This window comes from Peromyscus californicus, unplaced genomic scaffold, assembly GCF_007827085.1.
Source record: "Peromyscus californicus insignis strain IS unplaced genomic scaffold, ASM782708v3 Scaffold_8__1_contigs__length_139910024, whole genome shotgun sequence".
NCBI lineage: Eukaryota > Metazoa > Chordata > Mammalia > Rodentia > Cricetidae > Peromyscus > Peromyscus californicus.
Window position 1 is genome coordinate 68,892,433 of NW_026294606.1, and position 17,662 is coordinate 68,910,094.

At 37.6% G+C, this 17,662-nt stretch overlaps 1 protein-coding gene across 1 annotated transcript in view; it reads left to right on the top strand.

Annotated features, from left to right (window-relative positions):
* The first annotated feature begins 1,086 nt into the window (after positions 1-1,086).
* Malrd1 (MAM and LDL receptor class A domain containing 1) overlaps positions 1,087-17,662 on the top strand; it is a 605,236-nt gene continuing 588,660 nt past the window's right edge. Inside the window, exon 1 of the mRNA XM_052729219.1 lies at positions 1,087-1,276. Coding sequence (XP_052585179.1) covers positions 1,099-1,276 — 178 coding nt within the window. The 5' untranslated portion in view covers positions 1,087-1,098. The remainder of the gene's footprint in view (positions 1,277-17,662) is intronic.

The following is a 17,662-nucleotide window of genomic DNA, read 5'->3' on the forward strand; positions in this document are numbered from 1 at the left end:
ATAACTCTAAGAGCCAGGCATGGTGGCATATACCTCTAAACCCCACATTTATAAGATAGATGCAGGATAGTCAATTCAAAGCCAAATTTGGCAACATATTGAGTTCAAAGCCATCCTGATTAAATGAGATGATTTCCTCTGGCTCCTGCTAATGAAAAAAAAGAAAAGTTAAGAACCCCAAGAAATTATATGTAAAGAGATATTTAAATAGAAATGTTTATGACCCCCTCCTGGTATTCTTTATTTAATGTCTCTGTGTTAGCTATTTCAGTACACTGTTAATTCTGAGTATGCGTCCCAAGTCATATTCTTTCTTTTTAAAAGCCAATTAAGGTTCATGGACTGGCGAGCTGGTACATGTTAGAAGACAGTGTTATGCTCATTGGCAGGGTGTCTGAATTCAAGTTCCTGGCACCAAACTGACCTTTATTTTCTCCTATACTTGTACCATATTCTTAGTGCTTGGAAGGCTAAGGCGGTAGGATTGCAAGTGCAAGGCCAGACTAGGCTATGTGGGGAGAACATCTTTTGAAAAAAAAAAACAAAGCAAATCAAAACACAAAGATTAGTGGTAGAACATGTGTTTAGCATGCCCAAAGCATGAGTTGTTAGCAACCCCCAAAAGAAAAGAAGCATTTTAATCAGGAATTCTAACAATCTAGTCTGATAATAATGCCCTAAATTTACATGAAAGAGGTTAAATGAACATAATAATGAAGACAGAAAATCTTCCTGTAAGTTTACAACTTTATTATAGTCCCCCAGTTTGTGTATTTGCTCTTTGTTAAGTTTTTCTTTCAGTAGATAGCAAGGCCATAAAACTCTACACAGGGTTATAAACAGCCATGTTCAGCTACCTTCAGATGTGGTGTAATTACTCAAGTTAAATATTTTCCAAAGTCCTTCCCCTGAAAGAGTGAGTTACTGCTGGGAGAGGCATCTGTTAAGAATTGTGTTAGAGAATTAGAGTTACACTCACAGGAGACACATCTGGAAAACTGAGGAGGAAAAGAAAGGCTTCCAGTTATGAGCTCTCTTCTTGTAAGTGACTGACTTTGCATCCCCCAACACCAAAGGGCGTTCCTCTCCCAGGCTGCCATGTCGGGATTCCCAATAAATGGACCTTTGTGTTTCCTTTGGACTGTCTGTCTTCTCATTTCTCTACTGGGTCAACAAGGAGCCCAAGCCTTCTGGTGCAGTAATGGAGTCTTTTTGTCTTCTGATCATGTGTGTGACTTCACAGACCACTGTGGGGACAACAGTGATGAGCAGCAATGTAAGTATCGTTTTCCCTCCTCCAATTCCAGTTTCCTGTCTGTTCTCAGACAGAGGCTCACAGGAGCCCTGGGGATCCAGCTAGACTCCTGCGCTGTGAATGGTTTTATTTCAGAGGCTCTAAGGGTGAAGATATATTGTTTAATAAATATGATTCATGTATAAAATTGTTATAATATCACATCACTACGACTTTAACTAGATGGAAAGGGTTTTAAAATAGTTTTTGCTGATTGTAAAGAAGTAGTAAACAGAAATTTAGCTTTAATGTTTGACTAGTGAAGCAAAATTTCAAAGAAACTCATTAATTCGATTGCAGAATGCTAGGATGAAAATTATGAGCTAAAGTGTAGATTTAATATGGAAATTAATTTTGGTTTGGATGAGAGATTTTATTTTCACTTATGGGACACTACTGCCAAATGACTTAATATGCATAGCACAATGTCAGCTTGTATATTTTACCACAGAACAGTAGAGAGTATGGTGAGCATTAAAGTTTGGGGTGAACTATTTGCTGATTATGTGAACTTGAATCTTCTTTTTATTATAAATGATTGTGAGATGAGAGAAATCTCTGAATAGGTAGGAACATGCTCCATTGCTTATTGGAATAGTGTTAATGATGGGAAGTCACTTACCAAAAGAGGGTGGGGAAGGTGACATGAATGTATCTGACATTTCCACTACAACATACAATCTTGAAGGTACACCATACTGTGCACATGGAGACTGGTATCATTCTTTTATGCTGCCTCCTTTTATACATGACATTTTTACATAATTGCTACGATTTTGTTGTTGGTTCATACAACCATTGATGCAATTATCAGAACCACTGATTTTTACTATTGCCCATTACATTATTCAAATTGCCATTTTCTAATTTTATTCAGATAAAGTCGCAATAGGTGCTTATAGAATTTATCACTTCCTTTTGTGAAAATACAGCTCTATATTTCTTCTTGCCATTGCCATCCTTTTACATAGTCATAATTACCTCAAAAAGTAAGAAAAAGATTACTGAACACTTTTCTCTTGAAGAAGAGGTAATGATTTTCCTCTCAGTTTGGGATTTTCATTTGGTTCAGATCTAATAACTATTAAATACAGAGAATAACCAAGGACAAAGATCCATTTGTATCTGTCCAATTTTCCCAGTGAGGCTAACTGTGGATATGCTGGCCCACGCTCAGGTCTGTCTGCAAAGTGCTTCTTGTCCTGAGTGGGCAGCAGAGAGGAACCACTCTGTTGGCTTGACAGGAAGTGCCATGTCCCTCTATGATTAATCTCTATGAAGCCTCCTTTAGCACTGTGATACCATGTATGGTCTTGCTTTGGGGAAAAGGTTAATGTGGCAAAAAAAGAGGGAGAAAGTTGCTGAGTGGGAAAGGTCTCTGCTGTAGGAAAAATTTTAATAAGCCAGTCTCCGAGGAAGGCAAAGTCAAAGCCATGAATCTGTTGAATAAACACATCTCATTTTAAATGTTTAAATTGGGAAGCTGCCTCTTGGCTTTTTCACTCTCATTGTCATTTTCTGAAAACTTTCTGCTCTGATATTTTACTTAAAATGTGGACAAGAACTTGGAGATAAAAACAAGAGACACTTTGAAGTGTTAGTTTTTTGGTTTTTTTGTTTTGTTTTTGTACACAACACCAGGGAGAGAGTATTGTGAAGGGATGATGAACAAGCAACTTCACTCACAAAAAAATTTGTGATGATAAGCTTAGTTTGGCTTAAAAATATTAATTATATCATGATGGTACAGTAGCTATGTTGAAATAAAAATCAGTCTATGCTCCTATAACATCCAAATCGTGTGACCTTTAAAGAAATAGCTCAGCATGTGTCTTAAGACTTTTCTTAATAAAATTGGCAGAATTGAGGTTGAATACCATTCGCCACTGATGTTATTCATACATTTTGAAAAATGTTCTTATTTTCATTTTACCTCATGGACTATTTTTATTTAAATTGTTTCAGAATTTCATAGGTAAGTATATGGTATTTTCATTATTTCTCCGCCTCCTCTCATCTCTAACTTCTCATGTTCCCCTCTTCATTTTTCTGTAATTATTATTGTCATATCACACACACACCCAACCCCCCAAAGCCCCCACATACATACCACACATACACACACACACACACACACCATACGTACATATCACACACACTCACAAACAAACACTTTACAGAGTTCAGTTAGTGTTGCCCTTGTGTACATGTATTTAGGGCTGACTGCTTAGGGTTGGGAAAACTATCAGCAAGCTGGTCGCTGGAGAAAACCGATTCTCCCTTGCTCAGTAGTGATGAACTATTGTAGTTCATTATCTAGGGCTGGGGCCTTGTGAGTTTCCCACTCGATATGCTGACAAGTTCACTGGTGTGATCTTGTGAGGTCTAGTGAAAACCATCATATTGTTGAGTGTTCATGGTTGCAGCATCCCAGTGTGTGTTGACAGCAATGTTATATGTATATAGTGGAATATGGTTATATCAATAAATTGGCATATCTAATTATCGCTCTTTTTTGTTATAAAACACTTGATTTTCCCTTTTCGTTATTTTGAAATATGTGTTATTGATTACAGTCATCTTACTATGCAGTAGATCTCAAATTTACTCCTTCCTAATCTGAAGTTTTGTACCCTTTGAGTAATAACGTCCCATCCTATTCCTAGATTCTAGAAATATCTTTCTGCTCTCAGAGTACAAAATGTTTAGATTCCATATATAAGTGACTTCATGAAATACTTCTCTTCCTATGGCTTGCATAGTTCAGTTTGCACAATGTTCTCCAGCTTAAGAATGCTGTTGCAAATGACATAATTCTCTTCTTTTGTAAGTCTGAGTAGAATTTCATAGTGTACACATCATATTTTCTTCATCTATTCAGCCATGATTAGGTGTCTATCTTGATTAATGTGCAATAATGGTAAGATGGGGACTTTTTTGACAAATTAATTTAAATTATTTATATACATACATAAGAGTGGCATTTCCAGATGATACGGTAGTTGTACTTTTAGTTACATAGTAATTTTAACAATGGTTGTAGTAATTTACATTCCTATTAGAAATGTACAGACTTTTCCCCTTCTTCCTGTTTATGCTAACACTGCTCTTTTACCTGTCTATTTTCTCTTCTGTGGTAAGTAAGAACTGAATCTCGGAACACGATGGGCAAGTACTCTATCACTGAGCTACACCTCCTGCCCCTTTTTATGTTTTAGTTGTGAGAAAGGATCTCCCTCAGCTTTCTAGGCTGGCCTTGAACTTGTGGTCTGTCAGCCTCAGCTTTCTCCTTAGCACCTAGAATTACAGACATGCAGTTCCAGTCTAGCTCCTTTCATCCTATCCTTTCATAACAACCAATCTTAACAGGTATGAAATAGTACCCCGCTATAATCTGATTCTGAAGGTACTCATGTATATGTAGGATTTCTTTGAGAAATGTCTGTTTAGATCCTTTGCCAATTTACAAATTAGATTTCTCTTTTGCTACTGAGTTATTTGAGTTCCTTATGTATTTTGGACACTCTTTTTACAAGTCCTATGGTGGGAACCTCTTACTCCCCTTGTGAAGATTGTTTCTTCACTTCGTTAATTCCTTCATTTGCCATGGAGAAACTTCTTAGTTTGAAGCAATCCTTTTTGTACGTTATTGCGTTTGTTGTTCGTGCCTTGGGGGGCCATATCCCCATAAATCATCTGAAATCATATTTCTAGTGTCTTACTTCTGCTAATTTGGGTTTATTTTGTTGTTCTTTCCTTTTAGCTCCTTGATATATAATGGTAGTAAATGGTATTTACTTGAAATCAATAGTGTGTGCACCCTCATGTGTGTGCGCACGTGTGTGTGTGTGTGTGTGTGTGTGTGTGTGTGTGTGTGTACATGTGCATGCATATCTGTGTGACTGTGCTTATGATGTGTATATACATGGATGTCAAGGCCAGAGGTTGATGTCAGGTGTCTTCCTCAATTTTCTACATCCTATTTTTTGAGACTGGAATTCTCACTGAATCTGAAACTCACCAATTGGTTGGACTGACTGGTCAGTGAACCCCAGAGACCCTCTTGAGTCTTCCAGTGCTGGGACTATAAGCACTCACTGCTATGCCTGGCTTTTTATTTTGGTATTGGGGATATGATACACATCTCCATACTTGCACAGCAAGCATTTTATCCATCAATCCATCTCCCCAGCTGCACATCTGGAACATTTATAAGCAGTCTCCATTTGCAAATATTTGTAAAATCTCCAAGATCTTTCTTGCTGTTCATTTCAAGATTTATGCTGCTGTGACTAAAAAAAAGATACTTGAACTGATTTTCCATAAATTTAAGTTTAATAACATTTATTTTGTAACATAATATAGGACTTTTAAGAGCTTGTTTTGCAGGTACTTGACAGGTTTCATAATACTGTGTCCTTACATTGATGCCCGAGTATGTAGGAAAGTGCCAGCTCTGCAGTGTTGGAGGATGGCGATAGGTTTTCATTACTGAGTCTAGTCCAGTATTTTGCTAGTGCACAGTCTGACTTTGGTGTAGTATTGAGCTCAGCCACTGCCTACGCACTAATGTTGAATGGAACTGACCCAGTAAGAACCCCTGGCTGGATTCTGTCTCATGCAGCAATACCAACTAGGTTCTGTTACATACTTTGGCCGAGTGGAATTTTAAGTTATTTTCCCTGGTTGGACAACAATACTCCTTGTAATTTGTAGTTGAGCAAAGAAAATTCTGTGTTGGGCAGTGAATATGAGCAAGGCTTTTAGAGTCACTGCTTAGCCACCTGGGTGAGGTAAGTCCAGAGAACATTGCTCCACATTTTTATATATATAAATAGGTTTATATATATATATATATATATATATATATATATATATATATATATATATATATATATATATATATGTTTAGATATGCCCTTGCCTTTAGGCCTGTGGTGGCCTTAATCAGAACACCAAGATTTCGAGCAGTCATATTGCTGACTGAGTGGGATGGCAAAGAGGGAGAGAGTCTCTGATACTTGCGCACTTATGCTGGGCTTTTGATCTTGAGATAGCTGAAGGAGAGGATGAGGCAGGGCAAGGAAGGTGACTGGGCATTCAAGTCTAGCAGACATACAGACTTGCTAACTGCAGCCCAGTACAATAGTGAGACTTTGCAGCATGGTACCTTTGTTGGATGGAAGGGAGGGTAGCCTCTAGATCTGCACACTGGTTACTGTGAGCCCCACCACTGTTTCTAGTCTTACTATCTAACTGATAATTGGTGATCTAGTTGAGAAGATTCTCCATTGCTTCCCATGTAGTAAGACAGAACGACCCTTCTATGAAAGATCCTAAAAGGTTGGAAAAATGGGCTTCCCAGTCTCTTTCCTCTTGGTTCTGAGGGAATCTTCTTATTGAGGTGCTATGCTGGCCTGGGTAAAGGGCAACAGAGTGAAACCAGTCCTCTTACCCTTCAAATGTGGCACTTCTCAGTTGGACATTTGAAGAATATGTCTCAGCCTCACTCCAACATTCTGCCATATCATATTGTAGCTGGAAATTTTCCTGTGTCCCACCTGGTCCTGCAGCCACTCAGACCCAAGTAAACACATAGAGGTTTATATCAATCACGAATTGCATGGCCACGGCCTATGGCTCAAATTTCTTGCTAGCTAGCTCTTATAACTAAACTTAGCCCATTTCTATTCATCTATATGTTGCCACATGTTCTGTGGCTTTACCTGTGTGCCATTACATACTGCTCCCTGAACGGCAGGATGGCATCTCCTCCACCTCTGCCTTTCTTCTTCCTGTCTCTCTCCTGGATTTCCTGCCTGCCTCTAAGCTGCCTTGCCTTAGGCCAAACAGCTTTATTTATCAACCAATTAGAGCAACACATATTCACAGTGTACAGAAAGACAGCCCACAGCTTCATATATGTATTCTTTGTGGACTGTTACTGGAAAGATGCTGTGAGGAAAGTTGGAGTTTGATGATGCCTAATCTACCACCTTCCTGAAAACACTTTGGCACATTCCTTTCCCTTCTATATTAATTGGTTTATTTCTTTTAATGGGAGGACCATTTGAATACACACAAAAATGCCATAGTTTCTTTATTAGCAATTACTTAAAGTTATTTCCTGTACAAAGGCTTTAGTTTGCTTACTTTTTCTCAGCAATAAATTCTGTAGAATTATTTTATTACTATAACTTACATCTAAATCAACCAAAAGGTAATAATAGAGTGGACTGTTAATGAGGAGTGAATAAGGGCCTTTGCAATGGGCTATTCTAACTGGAAAATTGTCAGTTAACATAAAGTTCAAGAAAACCTTTTTAGATGATGTCTTCATATATCTGCAGATGACATTAACATTTACTGCACACACAGTCATCTTTAGTTACATTTTCATGATTCAGAAGAGGAAGATGTATTCAGTTCATCAGGAATTTTATTTTCTTTCATATTATGTGTTATACTAAGAACACTTCTATTCATGCAAGTTTTTTAGAGTAGGAATTTATTTTCAGATTTATGACTTAACATGAGTTGTCATGATATTTTGAGGTTATAAGTACTGTTTTTTTGCATTTTTGCATCAAGGAGCAAGTTTTCAAAACATAATTACTGTGCAAAATTACAAATGTATATGCAAAAAGTAGAAATTGTCTTAGAAGTACAATTTTAAATCTAAGAGGTTTAACCAGATAAGGTTAAGTACAAAAGTGTTTCTTCAATAGGATCAGAGCTAACTACTTTTAAGACTAATTGATTCTTTGAAATATTGTAGAAACAGATGAAATGTGAGGTGTTTTGTGTGTAGAATTTCCTTTGCTATTGCTTCAAATGCAAAGTGTTTCATGAAGTGACTAACAGAAATATTTAACAATCTAACTGGCCCTGGTGACATGTCTCAGTCTGTCAGGATGCTGTAATGCACACATGGACTGAGTGGCTTAAATAACAGACATTTATTTATCAGACCTGGAGTCAGGGGCGCCATATGGAAGTGTTAGGTTCACTGTCAAGTGAGGACTTTCTTCTTGGTTTGCAGATGGTTGTTGAATCTACATAGGCATACTTCTATCATCTCTTCTTGTTAGAGCATATTCCTCCTGTCAGTTACCTCCCATAATTTTGCTTCCACATACCAATGCATTAAGATTCAGCACCTCAGTTTGAAGTGGAAGGAACACACAAGTGTAGAGCACAACAGCGTCCCACAACTAAACCATCTAATATTAAGCATTAAAGGCTTGTGTGAAGCAAATGAGAAAAATTATATAGTTTTTCAGAGTCTTCTGAATGGGATGTTTCAGTCACTTGATCAAGTATATTTTCATGGAATCAATTTATATGTTAATTACATTCTAGTACAAAACCCAACCAAGGGAAATTTTGGAACATGTCAAAGTATCTTCCAAGGTCACCTAGAAAATGACTAATAATAGCTGGAAAGGTAATAAGCAAAAAGACTAATGGAAAATACACATTTTGTTTTAGATGGAAAATAATTCCTTGAATAGGCTCACAGCAATGCATTCTACAAATTACCCCAATATTATGAAAGTTAATAATTAGAAATATGATTATTAGAAATAAGAATGGGAGGTGAAATAGCTGAATGGGTAAAGCACTGGCCACTAAGCGTGGTGACCAGAGTTCACTTCTGGAGCTCACATGGAGGAAGGAGAGAACCAGCTTTGGCAGATTTCTCACTGATTTATATACATATGCTATGGCAAGCACATGTCCACACATATGTACACATATAAATTAATGTTTACAAAATTTAAAGAAGTAGAAATCATGTCTGTAATGCATTTAATACAGAATGGTGGCATCCCAGATCAGCTGAGATAATTCCAGCTGATAGGTGCTCAGTACTTATGAATACCAAGTGCCTCTTAGCACCTTTCATTCAGTAATTGTGTCCAAATAGTAGGAGGTATCTTCCCATTTCACATACTGAAAATGGGCAGCTGAAATAAGGAAAAATAAAACACCAAAATACTCAGCGCTGTGCAGCAACAAATCTGGGTTTCACACCAAATTAGAGTTCTGTAGCCTTTGACACTAAATACTATCCAACACTGACTACAGGCTGTATGTAGACCATAGAGGTTTACGGGACTGTTCTGTGACATTGATTGATTTATCTGTTCTATTCATAAAAATACTGCTAAAATTGAAACACTAAATGTTAAAAATGAATCTATAATCTTTGTAGCTTTGAATAATCCATTTTAATACTTTGAAATTATACTTCATTTATTTATTGTTTGTGTGTGTATCTGTGTGTGTTTGTGTGTATGTGTGTGTGCACACACAAGCATGTACATGCATCAGAATGTGTGTGTGAAGGCCAGAGGACAACTTTCAACAGTCAGTTCCTTACACCACATGGGGTTCAGAAATGGACCTCTAGTCATCAGACTTGGGCGGCAAGGGCTCAACACACAAAAACATCTTGTCAGCTTTTAATGATCAGTTTAGAAAGTGAAGGAAAACTTCTCCTTCATTATTCTGGGTAATAAATCCTCATGATGTGTTTGCTGAAGATCAGTGACACATAAATAGACCTTGGAAGGCCTTCTATGTGTAAAGTAAGAAGAAAATCACAGTAAGTTAGAACATTTAATTCAAATGTTGAGAGTATCAAAACATCACAAGTAAAATGAAAGAAGAAATATGTCTGTAGCATATCTGACAAATAATTATGTTCCAGGTCCATAAATTAAAAAGCACAAAAGCATTCCATTACAGAATTCCTACAGAGTAAATGTTCTGAAAATGCAGGTCATGAGCAAAGAGAAATGACCACATGTAATGAATCGATCAATCTCACAGGAAGCATAAATGAGAATTGAAAGCACAAAGCTGTCAATAGCTTCTAAATGAAATAAATATACATAATTCATATGGAATATATTGCTGGCAAAGGTGTGAGAAAACATTACATTTTTAGTGCAGGGATATTTTGAACTTTTACTTCTTAGAGTGACACTTTTGTAATAGTAAAAATAATTATAAAAATATTATACTCTCCAAATAGTGATTTCATTTTTAGCAATTTGTTGTAAGAAACAAAAGTTTATATAAACATTATTATCTACTTTATAACATTATCAGTTATGATAAAGGTGGCGATAACCAACTTATAGGTTAATTAAATAACATTAGGTTGTTAATTAAATTAACATTAGGTTAATGTTTAAACAAATCATGGTATATCTATGCTGTAGGCATTTGTGAATACATTTGTCATTTTTATGCTATTTAAAATGAGCAAATGCATGTTATATAATTACAAAACAATTATAATCAATAAGTGTACCTAAAATATGGAACACCACTGCATGGAAATAGTATGTGGAGATGTCTATACATTGGGATTACATTTGAATTTTTTTCCTTTTTACATATTTATGTTTCTAAAATGCATTTTTATAACCAGAATCAAACAGTATTTTTAGATTATTGAATAAGGAGCATTTTTATTAGCATTGTATTCATTCTAAAAATGAGAACAAGGCATTGTTAGGCACATTGGCCCAGTAACAGGACACCCTTTCTCTCATATATGTTTCTATTTGTTTTCCTCAAAAATACTGAAAAGAGATTTGGTTTTCCTTTTTGTTGAAGAATCTATGTGGGAACCAGGATATAAAAATCATAGAATTTGGTAGTAAAGTAGTGTGTAAGAGTTTTGTTAGAAAAAGAGTCAGTATAAGAAGAAACACATTAGTGTAACATAAGGACACCCTGCCCTTGTCCATTCCTGCATACACTTAGGACCTGGCAATTATCCTTTGCCACACCTGCATATATGGGTGAAAAAAAGTCTGCATTTTCCACTCTATTTGGGAGTAGAATGCTAGCTAGGATGCTCTCTTCGTGTGCTACTGTTCAAGGCTACCGTGTCTGTGTGTCTTCCAGCACTCACAGCTTCTCCTGTCTGTGAGCTTTCTGTCCCATGAGTGGTTGTCACTAATGGACTCCATCTACCAGCAGTGATCACAGCCCAAAGGTTCTTCTGTGCTGGTGTTCCTTTGAATATGAGAACTCATCTATGGACTTGAGCTAGGCTCCCCCTTGACCTCTGGGGTCAGTGGATGAGAGGTGGCTTGCTCATCACACAGCCTAACATGGTTCCCAAAGACCAAGTCTTTTGTCTTCTCAAGTCTGAACTTCCAATGTACCTTCTTCATCCCTGTTTCCATCTCTCTTGGCTTTCCTCCCCATTGCAATATTTTTCCCAAATCTAGTCATATGGTATTAAGTCTACACCTGCATCCTCCAGACTTTCCTTTGCTATTGGCAAACTCAAACAATATTTATATAGTCATAATTGAACAATGCCAATTTCTTCTTACATTTCTAATATAATTCTTCTAACTTTCCCAGAGGCAATGCTCAGAACAGGGTGATACTAGGAGATGAAGAAAATAAAAAGATAGTTATTGTTTTCAAGATTCACTGCTAATATCAGCTTCCATGAACATTCTTAGAGAATCTGTCAGGTGAGACTCAGATGATAGGCAGGAAGACTGAGATTCTACCTTCAATGTCTTTGGAAGGGTCATGGAGAGCTTCAGAATACAAACCCAGGTCTGATCTTGTGCATAATGGGATTAAGTGCTTGAGGGAGAGAAAATCTAGTAGATCTAAATGATAGGTTCTGAGGGTCTGCAAGATCATTTGATGAAAACAGTCATTACTTTTAAAATTGTTTATTTTTATTTTATGTGCATAAGTGTTTTGCCTATATGCATATATATATATATATATGTGTGTGTGTGTGTGTGTGTGTGTGTGTGTGTGTGTGTGTGTGTGTGCGTGCGTGCGTGTGTGTGTGTGTGTGTGTGTGTGTGTGTGTGTGTACCACATGAGTGCTTGATATCAGAAGAATCCAAAAGAGGACATCAGAGCCCCTGTTACAGATGCCTGTGAGTTACCTCTTCAATGCTGAGAACTGAACTTGGGTCCTCTGCAAGAACAGCAAGTACTTTTAACCCTGAGCCATCTCTCCAGCCCCAAAGTCTCTCTCTCTCTCTCTCTCTCTCTCTCTCTCTCTTTCTCTCTCTCTCTCTCTCTCTCTCTCTCTCTCTCACACACACACACACACACACACACACACACACACACACACACACACATTGGGGGAGAGGAACTAAGCCTGTAATTCTTTCAGCCAACACAGGTATAACCATGGAGTCCACCAGAATATGGAGTGGAATGTTATGGTAGAACCACATTATGGAAATATTTCTGTTTGACTTCACTGGAGGCCACAAACAGAGACTATGCAGAATCATTTCCTTAATTTTGAAACTTTGAATTTAGGTCTAAATCACAGTTTCTCTTTGCTAGACAAAATATTCAACTGATCCTCATTCCTGGATTTCAGAACCAAATGACCAAAGTGAGTTGTAGTTTTTAGATTTATAGGGCTTTTCTAAAAACATTTCCATAGAAAACAATCCAGAGAAAACACTTTAAAATTCACTCAGTATTTGACTCTCTCTCTCTCTCTCTCTCTCTCTCTCTCTCTCTCTCTCTCTATATATATATATATATATATATATGTATGTATATGTATATATATACAGACACACATATATATAATGCAAACTTATCACATAATTTTATGCAACCTAATTGGCCATTCTATGACAAATAACAAAATCAACTGTAACACGAATCTTAAAAGGTCTTATTAATAAAAACAAACCTGGAGCCAGGTATTGGGGTGAATGCTGGAAGATCAGAGAAGCAGAACAAGCCACAGCTACCTCGCCTCGCCAATTCCTCAGCTGGTCTTATTTCCTCAGACTGAAAGCCTCTGAGTCCTCATCCAGAATCAATCTCAGCTGAACTGCTGCTAAAAGTCTAAAAGCTTAACCCTCCTAGTTCCTCATCCTCACGCCTTATATACCTTTCTGCTTTCTGCCATCACTTCCTGGGATTAAAGGCGTGAGTCACCATACCTGGCTGTTTCCAGTGTGGCTTTAAACTCACAGAGATCCGGATGGATCTCTGCCCCCAGAAGGCTAGGATTAAAGGTGTGAGTGCCACCATTTTCTGGCCTCTATGTCTGTCTAGTGGCTGTTCTGTTCTCTGACCCCAGATAAATTTATTAAGGTGTACAATATTTTGGGGAACACAATATCACCACAATCAACTATCTTTTGTCTTAGTGCACAGAATTGCCAATGTCGGGGGCTGGAGAGATGGCTCAGAGGTTAAGAGCACTGACTGCTCTTCCAGAGGTCCTGAGTTCAATTCCCAGCAACCACATGGTGGCTCACAACCATCTGTAACGAGATCTGGTGCCCTCTTCTGGCCTGCAGGCACACATGCTGTATACATAATAAATAAATCTTAAAAAAAAAAAAAAAAACAGAATTGCCAATGTCATCCAGAATTAATATCTCTGCAGACCCTTTGGATTTTAGGAGTGAGTAATAATAATCTTTTTTTTAAATCTAATTAATCTTTTTTTTTATTTTGCAATACAATTCAGTTCTACATATCAGCCATGGATTCCCTTGTTCTCCCCCCTCCCGCCCCCCCTCACCTTCCCCCCAGCCCCCCCCATTCCCACCTCCTCCAGGGCAAAGCCTCCCCCGCGGACTGAGATCAACCAGGTAGACTCAGTCCAGGCAGGTCCAGTTCCCTCCTCCCAGGCCGAGCCAAGCGACCCTGCTTAGGCCCCAGGTTTCAAACAGCCAACTCATGCAATGAGCACAGGACCCGGTCCCACTGCCTGGATGCTTCCCAAACAGATCAAGCCAATCAACTGTCTCACCCATTCAGAGGACCTGATCCAGTGGGGACCCCTCAGCCATTGGTTCATAGTTCATGTGTTTCCATTCGTTTGGCTATTTGTCCCTGTGCTTTAACCAACCTTGGTCTCAACAATTCTTGCTCATATAAACCCTCCTCTTTCTTGCTAATTGGACTCCCAGAGCTCCACCCGGGGCCTAGCCATGAATCTCTGCATCCAGATCCCTCAGTCGTTGGATGGGGTTTCTAGCACGACAATTAGGGTGTTTGGCCATCCCATCACCAGAGTAGGTCAGTTCAGGCTGTCTCTCGACCATTGCCAGCAGTCTGTTGTGGGGGTATCTTTGTGGATTTCTGTGGGCCTCTCTAGCACTTTGCTTCTTCCTATTCTCATGTGGTCTTCATTTACCATGGTCTTCTATTCCTTGTTCTCCCTCTCTGTTTTTTTTTTTTTTTTTGGTTTTTCGAGACAGGGTTTCTCTGTGTAGCTTTGCGCCTTTCCTGGAACTCACTTGGTAGTCCAGGCTGGCCTCGAACTCACAGAGATCCGCCTGGCTCTGCCTCCCGAGTGCTGGGATTAAAGGCGTGCGCCACCACCGCCCGGCACCCTCTCTGTTCTTGATCCAGCTGGGATCTCCTGCTCCTCCAAGCTCTCTTTCCCTCGACCCTCGCCCTTCATTACCCCCACTCATGTCCAGGCTGTTCATGTAGATCTCTTCTATTATCATAGAGGAATAATCTAAGACACTTGGCTCCTATAATCAATGTGAAGAAAGTAAAATCTAAGGTCAGCAACCTGTATGTATAGAAACTTAATGACAACCCAAAAATCTAAACTAGAGTTCTGACTTCTGCTATTTTTTAAACAGGAATTGCTCTTTTTGTTTGAATGCTATTTAAATTCCATGTGTCAGAAAACCTCAGAGGATATCATAAAATATAGTAAATTTTCTAAATAAAATTACCCACTAGTTATAGCTGTTAGAGTATGCTCAGAAATCTGTCTTAACCTATGTTTCCTTTCTATAAAATTCAAGTCAATTTTCTTTATTATGTGCCTTATTTAACTCCCAAATAATTTCTCCAATTTTCTTTTTTTTCTCCCAAATAATTTTGGATTTGTTATATATAAATTACATAAACTCTAAGATGTTTCTTTTAAGGTAAATTAGAATTGGAGGTGACAAACTGATATAGATTCTGAAAAATTTCCAGACATCCAAGAATTATAAGTGGATAGTGGATAACTTTGTCTTAGTTAATGTTTCATTGCTGTGTAGAGACACAATGGCCCAGGCAACTTATGAAAGAAAGTATTTAGTTGAGGGCTTGCTATTAGTTGCAGAAGGTGATCCTATGACAATTATGTCAGGAGCATAGAGGCAGATAGGCAGTCATGGTGCTATCACAGTAGCTGAGAGCTTACATCTTATCTGAAAGTTAAAGGCAGAGGGAGAGAGAGAGAGAGAGAGAGAGAGAGAGAGAGAGAGAGAGAGAGAGAGAGAGAGAGAGAGAGAGAGAGAGAGAGAGAAACTGCACCTGGCATAGGCTTTTGAAACCTCAGTGACCTACCTACTCTGACAAGGACTTACCTCCTAATCCTTCTCAAAACAGTTCTGACCAACAGGATCAAGTATTCAAATATATGAGCCTATGGGGCCCATTCTCATTGAAACCACCACACATGTCAACTAGTAATATATATATGAATATCTGTTTCATTTGTGCTGTTTGCTGTAGCTAAATAAGTATTTCAACATGAACTTCTATTATTTCTATGCTAGTTTATCTCTTTCTTCCAAAACTCTTTTTCTTGAAAGAGAGTTGAATTGAATCTTGCTCCCCCCAAATCAACCTTAGAGTGCCCTTAATTTTGGCATGACTTATTTCATTTTTGTTTTTGTAAATGTGTCTATTAAAGCCCATCTGTTGTTAGCAAACAATCTTCACAAAATCTTTCTCATATTAAGTAGCACACTCAGGGACTTCTCATTCTGGGCAACTTTTGAATGACTGGATGTTGATCCATAAATTTGTAGGATATAAATCCTACAAATGTTGAATATAGTTTGATAGATAGAATTGTTTCAGAGTGGTGAAATGGGCAGCAGAAATATGAAGGACATTTTGAACATATGAAATTAGCATTGGATTAGCCTTTCATTTCTGAGTATGATTTGTCCAAACTGAAATAAAAACTATACTTAGCACATTTGAACATTGGCAGTGCAATAATTTTTTCCCCAGAGAGGAAATAAGCCTAATCAGAATTTTTATTTTCCTCCTTCTGCAAAATAACATAATCTGAACAGAAGAGGCCTTATAATGAAAAATTACCAATTTGGTGGGCCCAATAACCTTGTAGAAAATTTTTAGCTAGAAAATATTTCAGCATGCCTCCATGAAATGATACCATCCTTTCCAACCTCTTAACAGCTTCTCTAATATTTTGAAATAAGTTATAAAAATAAAAATATTTTTTGTATTAGGGCAAGAAACTTAGGTTGCTCTATTTCTAGAAGAGTGCTTCTTAGAATCAGTTACTACTAGGGAGATTTAACAACTACCAGTTTACTGATTGGCTGGGTGAGTGATAACAGAATGTTAACTCAAAATGGATTGAAGCTCTACAATAGGGCTTAGTTTATTAATCTTGGAAGAAACAGAGATAAAGCTTTGGTTATGGAGGTGTACATTTTTACAAAAATAGATGTCAATTTCTTAAAACGGTAGAAGCACATTTGCCACGATTCAAGAATTTCACTTCTGGGTACATAGCCAAGAAAAACAATAATGGGAAATTGAACATGAATTTGTTTCTCCAAGTTTATGACACTATTATTTGTAACAGCCCAAAGCTGAAAGCTACTCAGTGTCCTTGGACAGTTGATTGTTTAAATATGATGTGGGGTGTGTGTGTGTGTGTGTGTGTGTGTGTGTGTGTGTGTATCTCTGTGTGTGTGTCCCATTGATATTTAGCCTCTGATAAAAAGTGACTCTGATACATGTTATAACATAAGTCAATCTTGAAGACATTATGCTGCATGAAATAAGCTAGTTATGGAACAAGTGCTGTGTGATTCCATAATATAGAGTAGTCAAATTAATAGAAACAGAAAGTAGATTGACAACTTCCAGGAACTTATGGTGGTAAGAAATGGGGATAGTTTGATGAATCTAATGTTTCAGCGTGGTAAAATGAAAAGCATTCTAAACTGTATGATGATGTAACAAAGGAAAAAATAAACACCACAGGCTCATATACTTAAAATGATAACTTTTAGGCAATGCATATTTTCCATAATACAAACTCATTGAATTGTACTTCCAAGAACTTTTAGGGAGAGAAAAATGAGCTTTGCTGACTTAAACCTTGAGAAACTGTAAAATGTGATTTGCTTTTGATATTTTCTACCTTATCTCTTTCTTTGCTAGAGCTATCCTCATTCTTGCAGTGTGTTCTTTCCTCTGAGAACATTATATTTTAATGATTTATCCAGATAATACTTTCCTGAATTCATCCTGAGTTCTGGGTTATCTGACTGTCTTCGCTTTGGTCACAATTAAAAACTTATTGCTTCCCATTTTGTC